Below are 13,994 nucleotides of genomic sequence, written 5' to 3' on the forward strand. Positions count from 1 at the left end.
ATTGCAGACGTGTTTACGCAGACTAACTGTTTTCACATTTGTGTTTTTCAAACTGGGCCAACGTGATCTTAGATAACCAAGGCAGGCCTAAATAGTAAATAAAAACACTTCCGTGTGGGTTTGATGATATCTTGGTTCTGAATGTTCTTCTTATCTGTTTTTCTTTGCATTTATTACAGCGCAGGGATCGGAAGAACAGGCACAATAATTGTGATAGACATCCTTATCGATATCATAAATAGACAAGGTATGCAGCAGATATCAATCCTCTGAATGTGATGAACTGTAGTGATAGCTGATAAGTGCTGGTTCATTGTGGTTAAGTCTGTTCATCCTGGTGTGTCTCGGTGTAGGGCTGGACTGTGACATTGACATCCCAAAGACGATCCAGCGAGTGCGTCAGCAGCGATCCGGCATGGTCCAGACTGAAGCCCAGTATAAGTTCATCTACATGGCTGTACAACAGTATATCGACACAGCACAGAAGAGACTGGAGGAGGAGCAGGTAATATCGCTGCTTTATAAAAGGAATGAAGTGTTTTGTAGGATTGTGTTTCTAGATGTCACCCTGTTCTATTCCTCACTTAATCACCTACTACTCCACTGCCTGTGTAATAGCATCTCTGGTAGTGTGAGTTCAAAGCTGTGAAAAGAGACAATCTTTTGTTCAGTCAGGGTGTGTGGTTGCTCCTCTTGCCCATGGCAGTTTGTCATGTTGTTGATGATCTTTTGCAGAGGAATAAGAGAAAGGAAAGAGAGTACTCCAATATCAAGTATCCACAGATGACAAATACTAGGGCCATGCCCAACGTGAGCTCCTCTCGCTCATCTGTGTGAGTTCCTTTCATACACACCCTACATACCGTACACTACCGTTCAAAAGTTTGGGGTCACCCAGACAATTTTGTGTTTTCCATGAAAAGTCACACTTTTATTTCCCACCATAAGTTGTAAAATGAATAGAAAATATAGTCAAGCCATTTTTCTGGCCATTTTGAGCATTTAATCGACCCCACAAATGTGATGCTCCAGAAACTCAATCTGCTCAAAGGAAGGTCAGTTTTATAGCTTCTCTAAAGAGCTCAACTGTTTTCAGCTGTGCTAACATGATTGTACAAGGGTTTTCTAATCATCCATTAGCCTTCTGAGGCAATGAGCAAACACATTGTACCATTAGAACACTGGAGTGAGAGTTGCTGGAAATGGGCCTCTATACACCTATGGAGATATTGCACCAAAAACCAGACATTTGCAGCTAGAATAGTCATTTACCACATTAGCAATGTATAGAGTGTATTTCTGATTAGTTTAAAGTGATCTTCATTGAAAAGAACAGTGCTTTTCTTTCAAGAATAAGGAAATTTCAAAGTGACCCCAAACTTTTGAATGGTAGTGTACAACCCACACGAGTTAATTCTTGATGAGCAAGTTTCATTTACTCACGAGGTTTATGAGAACTGCTTTGAATTTACTGAATTTGCTTATGTGTCTTTGGCAAGTAAGTCATTTTCTGTAAACTGTTTGAGGAACCTGAGCTCATTTGCTGTAAACTATGTATAGCTTACACCCACACTCACTCAACTTACATTTGTTTGCTGTTTGATGAATGCTGTGACGTAAAACTACTACTCTTTGTTTGGCGAAACATCCTTCGGACAGTAACTTGTAAACTGTACTGCACATCTCGGTCTCTGTTCATTTGTTTACTGATGAGATTTGAAGAGTAAATCCGTCATCATTCACACTGTGTATAACATGCTGTCTTATTTAACTAGAATGAATGATGAAGCATCCAGTGTATACGAGAACGTACACATCAAAAACCCAAAGAGTGCCGTCTGCACAAATTCCAGGAGATAGGGCTTGGGGCTGCTGCCTCACTCTCTCCTCTGTGTGAGTATGTGTTTCCGTTTCCATTCTGCACTGCAGTTAGCACCACACAGGTGGTGTCAGGGGTGTGAAAGTCAGAAAGTTCAACAAGAAAGTAAAGTGTAAAAAGTGAATACGAGGTCACAGTGTAAAAATTCTTTCTAGGCCTGGTTAATTTCATTATAATAATTATATTTAGATTAATTCATAAATAAATAGACTCCTGGTTTAAATTAATATCTACAACCCCAATTCCAAAAAAGTTGGGACACTGTGTAAAACATAAATAAAAACAGAATGTGAAGATTTACAAATCATGGAAACCCTGCATTTCATTGAAAATAGTAGAAAGACAACATATCACATGTTGAAACTGAGAAATTTTAATGTTTTTTTTTAATATATGCTCATTTTGAATTTAATGTCAGCAACACGTTTCAAAAAAGTTGGGGCGGGGCAAAAAAAGACTGGGAAAAGTTGTATAATGTTTAAAAAAACAACAAAAAACAAACAAACCTAATTTGGTTAATTGGCAACAGGTCAGTAACATGACTGGATATAAAAATAGCATCCCAGAGAGGCGGAGTCTCTCAGAAGTAAAGATGGGGAGGGGTTCACCGCTCTGGGTAAACAGTGCAACAATTTAAGAATAACGTCCCTCAATGTAAAATTGCAAAGTGTTTGGGGATCACATCATCTATGGTACATAATATCATTAAAAGATTCAGAGAATCTGGAGAAATAGAGATTTCTCCAGATTCTCTGAATCTTTTAATGATATTATGTACCATACGAGGTACATAAAAGGGTTTCCATGATTTGTAAATCTTCACATTCTGTTTTTATTTATGTTTTACACAGTGTCCCAACTTTTTTGGAATTGGGGTTGTAGATATTAATTTAAACCAGGAGTCTATTTATTTATGAATTAATCTAAATATAATTATTATAATGAAATTAACCAGGCCTAGAAAGAATTTTTACACTGTGACCTCGTATGCAAGAGACAAGGCTGAAAACTGACGTTGGATGCCTGTGATCTTCAGGCCCTCAGGCGACACTGCATTAAAAGCAGACATGTGTCTGGAGTGGAAATCACTGTATGGGCTCAGGAACACTTCAGAAAACCAATCTCTGTAAAAACAGTTCATTACTGCATCCACAAATGCAAGTTAAAACCAGATGTAAACAATATCCAGAAACACCGCCACCTTCTCTGGGCCCGAGCTCTTTTACGATGAACTGAGATGAAGTGAAAAATTGTCCCGAAGTCTGATGTATCAAAAGTAGAAATTGTTTTGAGAAATCATGGACACCACGTCCTCCAGGCTAAAGAGGAAAGGGACCATCCGGCTTGTTATCAGTGCACAATTCAAAAGCCAGCATCTGTGGTGGTATGAGGGGGCATTAGTGCACATGACATGGGTAGCTTGTACATCTGGGAAGGCATCATTAATGCTGAATGATATGTACACGTTTCAGAGCAATATGCTGCCATCCAGACAAAATCTTTTTCAGGGAAGGCCTTGCTTCTTTCAGCAAGACAATACCAAACCACTTTCTGCGCACATTAAAACCGCGTGGTTCCATAGTAAACAAGTCCAGGTGCTAAACTGGCCTGCCTGCAGTCCAGACCTGTCTCCCATTTAAAACCTTTGGTGCATTATGAAGCACAAAATATAACAAAGGAGACCCCGAACTGTTGAGCAACTGAAATTATATATCAGGCAAGAATGGGACATTTCTCTTTCAGAACTACAGCAATTGGTCTCCTCAGTTCCCAAATGTTTACAGTGTGTTGTTAAAAGTAGAGGTGATGCAACACAGTGGTAAACACGCCCTTGTCCCAACTTTTTTGAAATGTGTTGCTGACCTCAAATTCAAAATGAGCATATATTTTTCAAAAAACAATAACATTTCTCAGTGTACTGTGTTGGACCAAACGAAACAACCGCTTTCCAGGCGCATGGCCCAACACAGGAGAGCCAGTTCCCCAGGCCAGGACTCTGCAGTCTATCTTCATCTCAATAACAAAGAACACTTGTTTCAGGACTGCAATGTACGCATTCTAGCCAGAGAAGACCAGTGGTTTGAAAGAGGAGTAAAAGAAGTCATCTTCATCAACCTGGAACGACCATCACTGAACAGAGGAGGTGGTCTGAGACACCCCTTATCAGCCACCTACAATGCAGTCCTTGGCACACTTCCCAGAAAACTGAATACACATCCACGCCAAAACTCAGCTGACTTCAATGATTCACATGATGGCAGAGGCAGCCAACGACCCACAGATCACCCTAACGACTCTCTAGGCTGCTAACACCGTTCACACCCAGCCTCCAGTGACCCTAAGGTGGTGTTTACATTAGACTGTATCAGCGGATCATCAGATTAACGTTTTTAAAACGATTCGCGTGCACACAGCAACGCCAATACACGATTCGCGTACACACAGCAACGCCAATACACGGATACGCTCGGCTCCGCAGGCATCCTGCGCTCCAAATCACTCCGCCCTGAACAGCGAGTGCCCTCTGGAGGGTGCGCACTCCGGCCCTGCGCAGCTCACAGAGCGTGCGAGTGAAGCGCACGAGCAGTGATTCGGGACAAATAGCAGGAAGTGAAGTCCGCGCCGTTTTTCAGCAGTCGCGTCACATGACCAACGTGGCATGACCAACGCCAGCAAATCAGGAAGGTGGATGTCACAGTGACGTTGTCCAATGACGACATCAGCTAGAGCTCAGCACTGCGTATCCTCGTTCCTCAATGTTTACACAGCACCGGATCAGATACGTACTGGGTTGAATACGTGGGCCCTGGCGGATTCAAACTGTTCCGCCAGTGGAGTCGTTTCCCGGCGTTTTAATGTGCACGGACAGTGCATCCGCGACGAAAACGATACAGATACGGTCTAATGTAAACACCACCTAATACCTACAGGATGACTCAACGTCCCATGTGACCTCAACGACTCTCCTTAAGCCTAGGTCACAACCGGACGTACGATTTTTTTGGCCGTGTGATTTTTGGCGTTTCCCAAATCGCTGCGTTTTTTTTTTTTTTTTTATTCATGGAGAAAGACGCACGTTGGCCGTAAGTTTGTCTTGCAACCTGAAAAAAATGTAAGCGCCCGTAGAGTTTGTTTGACATGACAAAGAACCTCTGCGGCCGGTCTGCGGCCAGTCTACGGCTCGAAAATCAGCACGTCACACGCGCGCCCTCCATGCGTTTCACGCGCGCCCTCCATGCGTTTCTTGCGTTTTTTGCACGTAGACCGGCCGTAGGAGCACGTACGGCCGGTTGTGACCGAGGCTTTAGGGTTGCTTTTGGTCCACTAGAGGATAAATACCTGGAACTCCCCACTAGTCAGACAGAACTGAAGAAGCCTTTCGGATGAGAGGTGAAACATCTTCAAGAATTTCAAGCAAGTCCAGTTGCCTTCTTTAGCATTTGCGATTTACTGTGACCTGGATGACTGAGAATCTTCACAGACAGATTTATTTTATCTCTTACAAATCAAAGTATTTTATGTGAATCGGCATAGATAAGTGACATAAGTCTGTGTGCATTACATTTGCATGCTGCTTTTGAAGTTTGAGATAAATTAGGGTTTTTTTTTCATACATTTAAATAATCACCTGTGTATTTATACTAAAACAACTACCTGCCTCAGGCTCGGTGAATATCAGTGAATAATAACCTTGACTTTGTCTTGGTCATTATTCACTGATATTCATTTCACCTTTGGCGAGTAATTGTTAAAGGTCTCATTGCATCGTTTTTTCATTAATTGTGCGGTGGTCTCTAGTATGAATGAATGCCCTGTGAGGCGGTTTTGGTGAAAGAAATGCTGTGGTTCTCCTGTTTCAGGCTGTTCTAGTTTGGTGGAGGAGTGGGTGGCGGGAGAACGACAGGATTTCAGCTCTTACTCATTAATATTCATGACATGTAAACGTGTTACATCTGATTGGCTAACAGCACTGTGACGCTAACTCGAGTGGGTCAGAACAAGCAGATGTGGGTGTCTTTGTAAAAACTGTTTTGATTGGCTATTATGGTCTCGACATCGATGTTTTGACCAATAACAATGTAGATAACACGAATTTTACATCACATTCAACGAGATTTAAACAAGACTAAAGATGGCGACTTACAAATAATGTGTAAACGTCATTGGAGTTAATAAAGTTTGAACAGCATGATGGAACATACCCCAACCCCCCGAAATTAATAAAAAAAAAATTCTCAACGGATTTGGCATTTGGATTTTACTCAGAAAAAGCGGAAATCCGCCGAAAAGCGGAAAACTCTCATCCCTGCCTAGCTTGTGACCATGTCATGCATGCTAACATGGAGAATATGAACATGCTATTTTGTAACAAAAACCTTCGAACAAAAAGTTCATGTTTTACTTACAGCTTGTGAGCTGGTGGTCGATTGTCTTGACGGCACAGATCCAGGTATTAAAAACAACCTCGAAGCAAAACCACCACTGAAGGCACCGAAGTTTGAAAAGTCACTGTGGTTGAAATGATCAGAACACAGTACTAATGCTGCATTATACTTCGCTGGTGGTGTTCCAAAGATAAATTCCAACCATTTCTTCTTCACCTCTTCTATCTTGCAACGTTGCTCCGCTTAGGTTTCGTTTCTGTCTGCGGCTCCAGCCCGACTTTGGAAGCTCGTAACTCGGGCAGGGGAGGTCCCAGCCTCCCCAAACTTGGCGGCCAGAGACCTCTGCCCTCTCCCCAATGAACCAGTGCTGCCAGGGCGGGCTAGCCCCGTGCCTCGGGACGTAATTCGCCCCGAGGCGAGCCGTGGCACTCCGCTTAGGTTTCGTTTCTGTCAGCGACTCCAGTCCGACTTTGAACACTCGTAACTTGCGCAGGGGAGGTCCCACCCTCCCCAAACATGCAACATTGATGTGTTACTGCCGCAAATAACACAGGCACGAACTTGTTCAGCCATGTTTTCAACCTGCTGTTAGGTCCTCTTCGTTAGCTACTGACAAGATGGGCTCTGCTATCTCTCCTCACGCTTAAATCCGAACTTTCTTCCCATGGGCGGTTGCAAGCCAAGGTGGGCGAGGCCGTGAATACTAATTTTCGAAGTGACGCAAGTTCATAGGGCTTTTTCAGATCCGCTCGTTTTTCCGACTATTTTCTTTCATAAGCTAATACAGGGAATGGGAGTAGAATTACATTTTCACGTGCAGCATGCATATGCAACTCGGAGTGAACTATGGTATTTCAAAAAGAGACAGTATTAAACATTTTTGGTGGAAGGGCACCTTTAAAGGAACAGTCCACCGTATTTCCATAATGAAATATGCTCTTATCTGAATTGAGACGAGCTGCTCCGTACCTATCCGAGCTTTGCGCGACCTCCCAGTCAGTCAGACGCAGTCAGACGCGCTGTCACTCCTGTTAGCAATGTAGCTAGGCTCAGTATGGCCAACGGTATTTTTTGGGGCTGTAGTTAGATGCGACCAAACTCTTCCGCGTTTTTCCTGTTTACATAGGTTTATATGACCAGTGATATGAAACAAGTTCAGTTACACAGATTGAAACGTAGCGATTTTCTATGCTATGGAAAGTCCGCACTATAATGACAGGCGTACTAACACTTTCTGCGCGCTTCGGCAGCGCATTGATACGGAGCTCAGATATCAATGCGCTGCCAAAGCGCGCAGAAGGTGTTAGTATGCCTGTCATTATAGTGCGGACTTTCCATAGCATAGAAAATCGCTACGTTTCAATTTGTGTAACTGAACTTGTTTCATGTCACTGGTCATATAAACCTATGTAAACAGGAAAAACGCGGAAGAGTTTGGTCGCATCTAACTACAGCCCCCAAAAATACCGTTGGCCATACTGAGCCTAGCTACATTGCTAACAGGAGTGACAGCACGTCTGACTGACTGGGAAGTCGCGCAAAGCTCAGATAGGTACGGAGCAGCTCGTCTCAATTCAGATAAGAGCATATTTCATTATGGAAATACGGTGGACTGTTCCTTTAAGTAATGCAATTTTGAACATAATATTTTGTTTAGAAGTGTAAGGAATTGGCCTTTGTTAACCTCTAAGCCTTTGTGTGATACAGTATCAACTTACCAGAAGAAAGTAGCATTCGCTGGATATTCTGAATAAAAGCATTGATGTAGAAGGGAGTGGGTTGTGCTTGAATGTTGTCCAAAACACAAAGGCAGAACTGAGCTCTGTGTCTTAGTTGTCAAGTACATGGACACATTATGCTCCTAAAATACTATTATTATTGTCTGCGATGAAATGACACTTTCGGTCTACAGTGCATGGTTTCATGATTGTTTTTGCTGACTTTTAACTCTGTGTGTGTGTGTGTGTGTGTGTGTGTGTGTGTGTGTGTGTGTGTGTGTGTGTGTGTGTGTGTGCTGTTCCTCGGTTACAGTAGAGGTGCTATGTGCAGGCACTTGGCTGTGAGGTGACTGTGGAGCTTGTCACTGAGTGGATGCCTGTGTGTTGGAGGTATGATTGGTGGCCCCTGAGAGCTCCACGGCCCCTTCACTTCATCATCACTGACTGACTCGATGTCTAAGTGCCTGATCCGCCACAAACAGCCAGAACAGAGCCGCCTCGGCACTTCTCCTTCCAGTCTGAAAAGCCGGCACAGTTCTGCCGACCTAGCGCTCAGCTACTCAGTCACTCCTGAACGGACAAAGACTGTTAAACAGGACTAACTCCAGGTTTCTCCAGGCTTTGTCCTGTCCACACTCTGTATGCCTGCTGCCAGACCTTGTGCTGTCCCAAGGACCTCTGTTGCATTTCACTAATAGTTAGTGCTTTGCTGTGAGATGGACACGATAAAGGAATCCGCCTGTCCATGGCAGACGATCCTATCAAGCTTGCACGCAAGAAGAAAAAAAAAAAAACAGCTAGAATTGCAACACGTTCCAGCTCTCAAGCTACACAGAATGCAGAGATGTTACTAATATTATTGTTAGCTAACAGCAAAAACGGGTGACTTTTTAAAGTGGTACGTGCTGTAGATAGTTTTATATGTGCCAATAAGCAGGCCGCATTTTATGCTTTGGTAAAAGTGTCTGCTGTGATGCTTTGCAAAGCTTCATCCTGTACTGATTGTATATGGAGTCACGTGTTAGTTATTAATGGGCTCATAGACCAATCATCTTCTGTGTTTGAGCTTTTTCTCAGCAGGCACGTCTTCAGAAGGTTTTTTTTTATTATTTAATATCTGGTTTTAGAAAGCTCTGGCAGTTCATCAATAACACTGATTATTTCTCCAATGTTATGTCCATTATTGATTGCTTATGACACATTTTCTGTTCATTGTGAATGATATTTTTGACCGATATTGGAATCGTTGAGCAGGGTTGATTAAAAACATCATTTGATTGTTTTTTTCACATTCTCAGAGGAAGACCCTAAAAGCTTTTTGATTGTTATTCAGGGTTTGTGTATAAATGTGGTGATAAATAGGCATTCAGGGATTGTGGTCTGTTCAAGGATTCCACTCAATTTCATCAGCAGCAAGTCAAGGAGAGGCAACCGGAGAGGTGTGTGAGTTATGACGAGTTTATGAAAGTCGTGGTGCTCAAGTAGAGAAGACGGGTCCGCATGCTGGTCAGGTCACTCATGTGAACAGTCTTCAGTACAGAGTTAAGCAGTCCAGATGGCCTGAGACTAAGAATACAGAATAATCTTGCCTGTGAAAAAGCAATTTGTAAAATGCCGGTAATCCACACAGGATGATTGAAGAAACCAGCATGCCTTGTGATGTTAAAAGGAGTGTGATCTTAGAGTTGCATGCTTACATGAGGAGGATTAGACACATGCGACAGATTCTGAATGCTTAAAATAACTCAGGTAATGGTGGGTCGGATTAATCACCGTCTACATCCATGAAAGTGGTTTTAGCGAAGACCATATAAGGAGGAAGGTGATGTGATGAGTGGAAGAACTGAGACTGTTTTAATTTTGATCCAGCTTGGCTGTGGTTCAAATGATGTAGTGCCCTCAAGAATTATAGGCACCCTTCATATGAAAGTGATTGTATGAAATAAATATTACACAGAATTTTCCAGTCAAACAATGAGAGAAACTATTTCTCTTTGTTCTAACAAAAATTTTCATTTGGAACTGCTTTGTAAATAATAGCATTTTCTGTCAAACATTTGCCTTCAGGCCCCAGGAACTACTGTTGCTTCAGTGTCCTTTAACAATGTCCCGTTTCCCTGAGGTATGAATATGAGCTTGCACACATGTAACATTCCCTTGTCATTCATTATTATCATGGGAAAATCAAAATAATTTTTGACTACAAAGGAGACTTATAGTTGTTATCCTGCACAAATCAGGTCATAAATATTAAGAAAAAAAAAAAAACATAGGCAGTTATAAATACCATAAAGCACATTTAAGACCAAAACTTAGTTCCACATGTTTGAAAAATTTGGACATTTATCAGGAATTGGACCCACTGTCCAACCTAACAGTGAAGACGAAGTTGAAAGAGGGAAATGGAGTCCAAATATCTCAGTTTAATTGATTGTCACAATCCAAGTCAAACCAAATAGTACTTCCAGAACAGCGAGCTATTTGGAAGCGTTACAGGAAAGAGGTGCAACATCATCATATGAGATGTGAAAACATCTCATAAAATTCAGCGTCTAAACTAAACCAAGTGTTATTCGAACTTATGCTTACCGTAGATGAGACCTAAACTAAACACCATCAGCATATTTGGTGGCAAAAATGAAGCCGTATACAAAGAAAAGCACCTGATACACCACTGTGGAGGTGGAGCACTGATGCTTTGTGGCTGGTGTTTCAGGGGCTTTTGTGAATATGAAGGTCATCATGAATTCTTTCAAATAGCAGGATATTTCAGCTCAAAGCCTGGTTCCATCTGCCAGGAGGTTAAGACCTAGCTATACATTGTGCTTTCAACACGCCGAGCCAAACATGCTTCAACATCAAGACAGACCTGGTTAAAGAAACACAAAATCACCTCAGTCTCCAGATTGAACCCTACGATGGTCACTGGTCTGAATTAAAGACGGAAATCCAGACGTCTATATAATAAGCGGCAAAGTTTGTTTGTTTGTCTTGAACTAACATCGCCATTTCTCTACGGATTTTCACTAAGTTTGGCAAGTAGGTCTGGGGATTACCCGGAATTTAGCAGATGTAAACAAAATTCATGTACGGGCTCCATGGGGTCCCTGATGGGCCCCTGGGTGGTGGATGTTTGGATTTTTATTTGTCTTGGGTTAACATCACCATTTCTCAACAGATTTTCACCAAATTTGACATGGAAGTCTGGGGGCAACCCAGAATTTTTCAAAACCCGGGCAACACCGGGTAACCTGCTAGTAGAATATAAAGGAACTTAAAATGTTTGACACGGAGAAGTGGACAGAAATCTTTCTAACCTGTCTAACCTTGTTAGACATTACAGGAAGAGACTTAGATACAGGAAGAGTGTGGCAGCGTTTAGCAGATAAAGTGCACAACATTTTTATCTTAAAAAAAAAAAAGTTGGTCAAACTATTCGATGCCCTTGTATGCTTGAGCACAAAATATCACTGTAACGTTTCCCTGATTACAGTGGACACTGAATCACAGGCAGGCAGGATCAAGTTCACGCTCAGTTTTATTTCAAAACCACAAAAATCAAACAAAACACGCTTTTCAGCAGCTTTACAATGATGAGCTGTGTGCCACTATACGGACGTGACATCAGTCGGGAGAAGAGAGATCCTCACACTCTACTGCTCCGTCCTTTTATCTGCTCCTTCTTACTACACACACACACACACACACTAATTCACCACAGGTGCTTCCACTTTGCCACTCACCTTCCCCGGCCTCGCTCTCCATTTACAAACTGGTGCTTGACCATGCCCCTGCTGCCACAATCACATATGTGCTATTATTATTATTATTATTATTATTATTATAAAGGAATGTTTGCTCATTTTCAAGAAGTGTGCCAGTTATTTTGGAGGGTACTATATTATAGTTTCAGGATTTCTTGCTGGAAATTCACCTCTGTTTGTTAAAAAAAAGAAAAAAGGGTGCTTTTCACTAGGGTAAGACCCTGAAATAGGGTGCCTATTTAATCCATTTCTATTACATCAGAAAGTGTACCAAGTGTACCTTTTTAAAAAATATATATTCTTTAAGGTACAGTCATAACTGTAAAATGTAAATATGTTCGCTAAAAATGCCTAATGTACAGAACTCATACCCTTAAGGATCTCACACGAGTGACAAACAGCGGTACAGTTGCGTACTCCATATTTTCTGAGAACGTTCATGTTTGGCCTTGTTGGAATTTGCAACAATGAAGCACACGTGTATAGATTATATTCTGATGTGTGTTAAACAGCACGATCACTGCTGAACTGAACTGAGGAATTTGCTGTCCTTTCGATGACTCTTGATGCCAAAAATGTTATATACGCATGTGGAGGTTTTAGCCTGTGGGTGAGATGAAGCGTGTTGCTCCAAATATGCTACTAATAACCGAAGACTGAAGCTAATGCAAGAAATGATGTCGCAATGTTCATGCTTATTTGCAAGCTTATTCCCACTGTTGGAAAGAGAGAGCTTTTTTCTGAATTCTCTTTTGTACTAAGACGCACGTTTGTCTCTTCTTGATATTGTTGTGTTCACTTTGCCACTGTGAAAATGGCTAAGGGGTCAATCTTTGGTGTTTTGCTGAGACTTCAATACTTGAACTTGTGTATGAACTGCTGAGCCCTAGCTGCCGGCGAGTGTGAGAATGTTCTGTGGGCGCTGATGTGTAGATAACGTTTTGCTATTTGGTTGTTTTGCCATCACTGATGAATTTTAGATTATAGATGTCACGTCTTACTGATTTTATTATTTAGTAATACATGTGAACTGTATGTATTGTTTTAGAATTTATTATTATTATTATTATTATTATTATTATTTGGAAATTGCAATGTTAATAATCCTAAGGTATGTAAAACATTGCTATTCTACATTTTCAAATTAGTTTCTTTCAATTTTTTTTTTCTTAATCCCTGGTTTAATTGTATGCTGTCTGTCCTTGTGTGAATAGTTTTTCCTCTTGCACTGGCTAAACCTAAACGCCTTCTTTTGTGGCAATCACAGCTGATGCGATGACTATCTTAACTGATAATGAATAAATAAATATAATATTTAAACTTAACACTAAGACCTGTTTTTTTCTTGTTTGTTTGTATTTTTTAATGCCATGCCAGCTTAAAGCAGATACGCAGAACCTTTATTTTTAAATAAATTTCTGAGTGGATAGTATCTCCATCCTTGACTCTTGTATGCTGCATAAATGGGAATTAAAAAAATATATATTTTTGAGAGTTAAAATCGACCGCAAAGGTGGCATTCGAGCTGCCCCGCTGAGCCAGCCAGCCCTGAGTGCATGACGTCACAGCGGTAACCGGTTTTAAGGCCGAAGCCTTTGACAGCTTTAGACTAAAGTCATATAAATAAAAATTTATGGTGAAAGTAAGAAATACCGTTACCGACTTGCTCAACTAAGACTGATTTGACTTCATTGATTGTGGGTTGACTCTCATTAAAACAGGATAGGTGTTATAACTTATGCAACATACATGTAAACACATGCATTTTCGCTGATAAAACGTAAAAGGCTAATTAAATAATCAGATGAACTGAGACAATCACATTCTGAAGCAAATTAAATAATCTTATACCACTAACTTAAACACACAATACAAGTTACATGTATTAATCTAAATGCAGGTAAACAACCTGTTGTTTTGTATCCAAATGAGAGTTGGAGCTTACCCGTCTGTGTTCTCGCTTCTTGAAGGCCGACCTTGTGGCCAATTGTTTTGAAATAATCTGACTTTCAGTTGTTTGTTCAGTTCTCCATTCATTCGCTTCTTCCACATAAGGGCGAGATGGCAGCAATATCCAGTGAAGAAATCAGACGGCTGCTCCACTCATTCTCTATTTTCTCCATATTGACTACTCCGCCATTATTGCTTGGCTCAGGCAATTACTAAAACCTGGGACGGACCGGAACGTCACCGGTTTTAGCAACAACCGCGAGGAGGTCACTGCTCAAGCGATATGTCCTGTCCCATT

The 13,994-nt window shown here is 41.4% G+C and overlaps 1 protein-coding gene across 3 annotated transcripts in view; it reads left to right on the forward strand.

Moving 5' to 3' along the window:
- ptpn11b (protein tyrosine phosphatase non-receptor type 11b) overlaps positions 1–13,071 on the forward strand; it is a 74,245-nt gene extending 61,174 nt beyond the window's left edge. For all 3 annotated transcript variants that reach the window (XM_060938312.1, XM_060938313.1, XM_060938314.1), the window contains 5 exons: positions 180–247; positions 354–505; positions 736–833; positions 1,776–1,893; positions 8,296–13,071. In XM_060938312.1, coding sequence (XP_060794295.1) covers positions 180–247; positions 354–505; positions 736–833; positions 1,776–1,860 — 403 coding nt within the window. In that variant the 3' untranslated portion in view covers positions 1,861–1,893; positions 8,296–13,071. The remainder of the gene's footprint in view (positions 1–179; positions 248–353; positions 506–735; positions 834–1,775; positions 1,894–8,295) is intronic.
- Positions 13,072–13,994: the final 923 nt, after the last annotated feature.

This window comes from Neoarius graeffei, chromosome 13 (genome assembly GCF_027579695.1).
Source record: "Neoarius graeffei isolate fNeoGra1 chromosome 13, fNeoGra1.pri, whole genome shotgun sequence".
Lineage (NCBI taxonomy): Eukaryota > Metazoa > Chordata > Actinopteri > Siluriformes > Ariidae > Neoarius > Neoarius graeffei.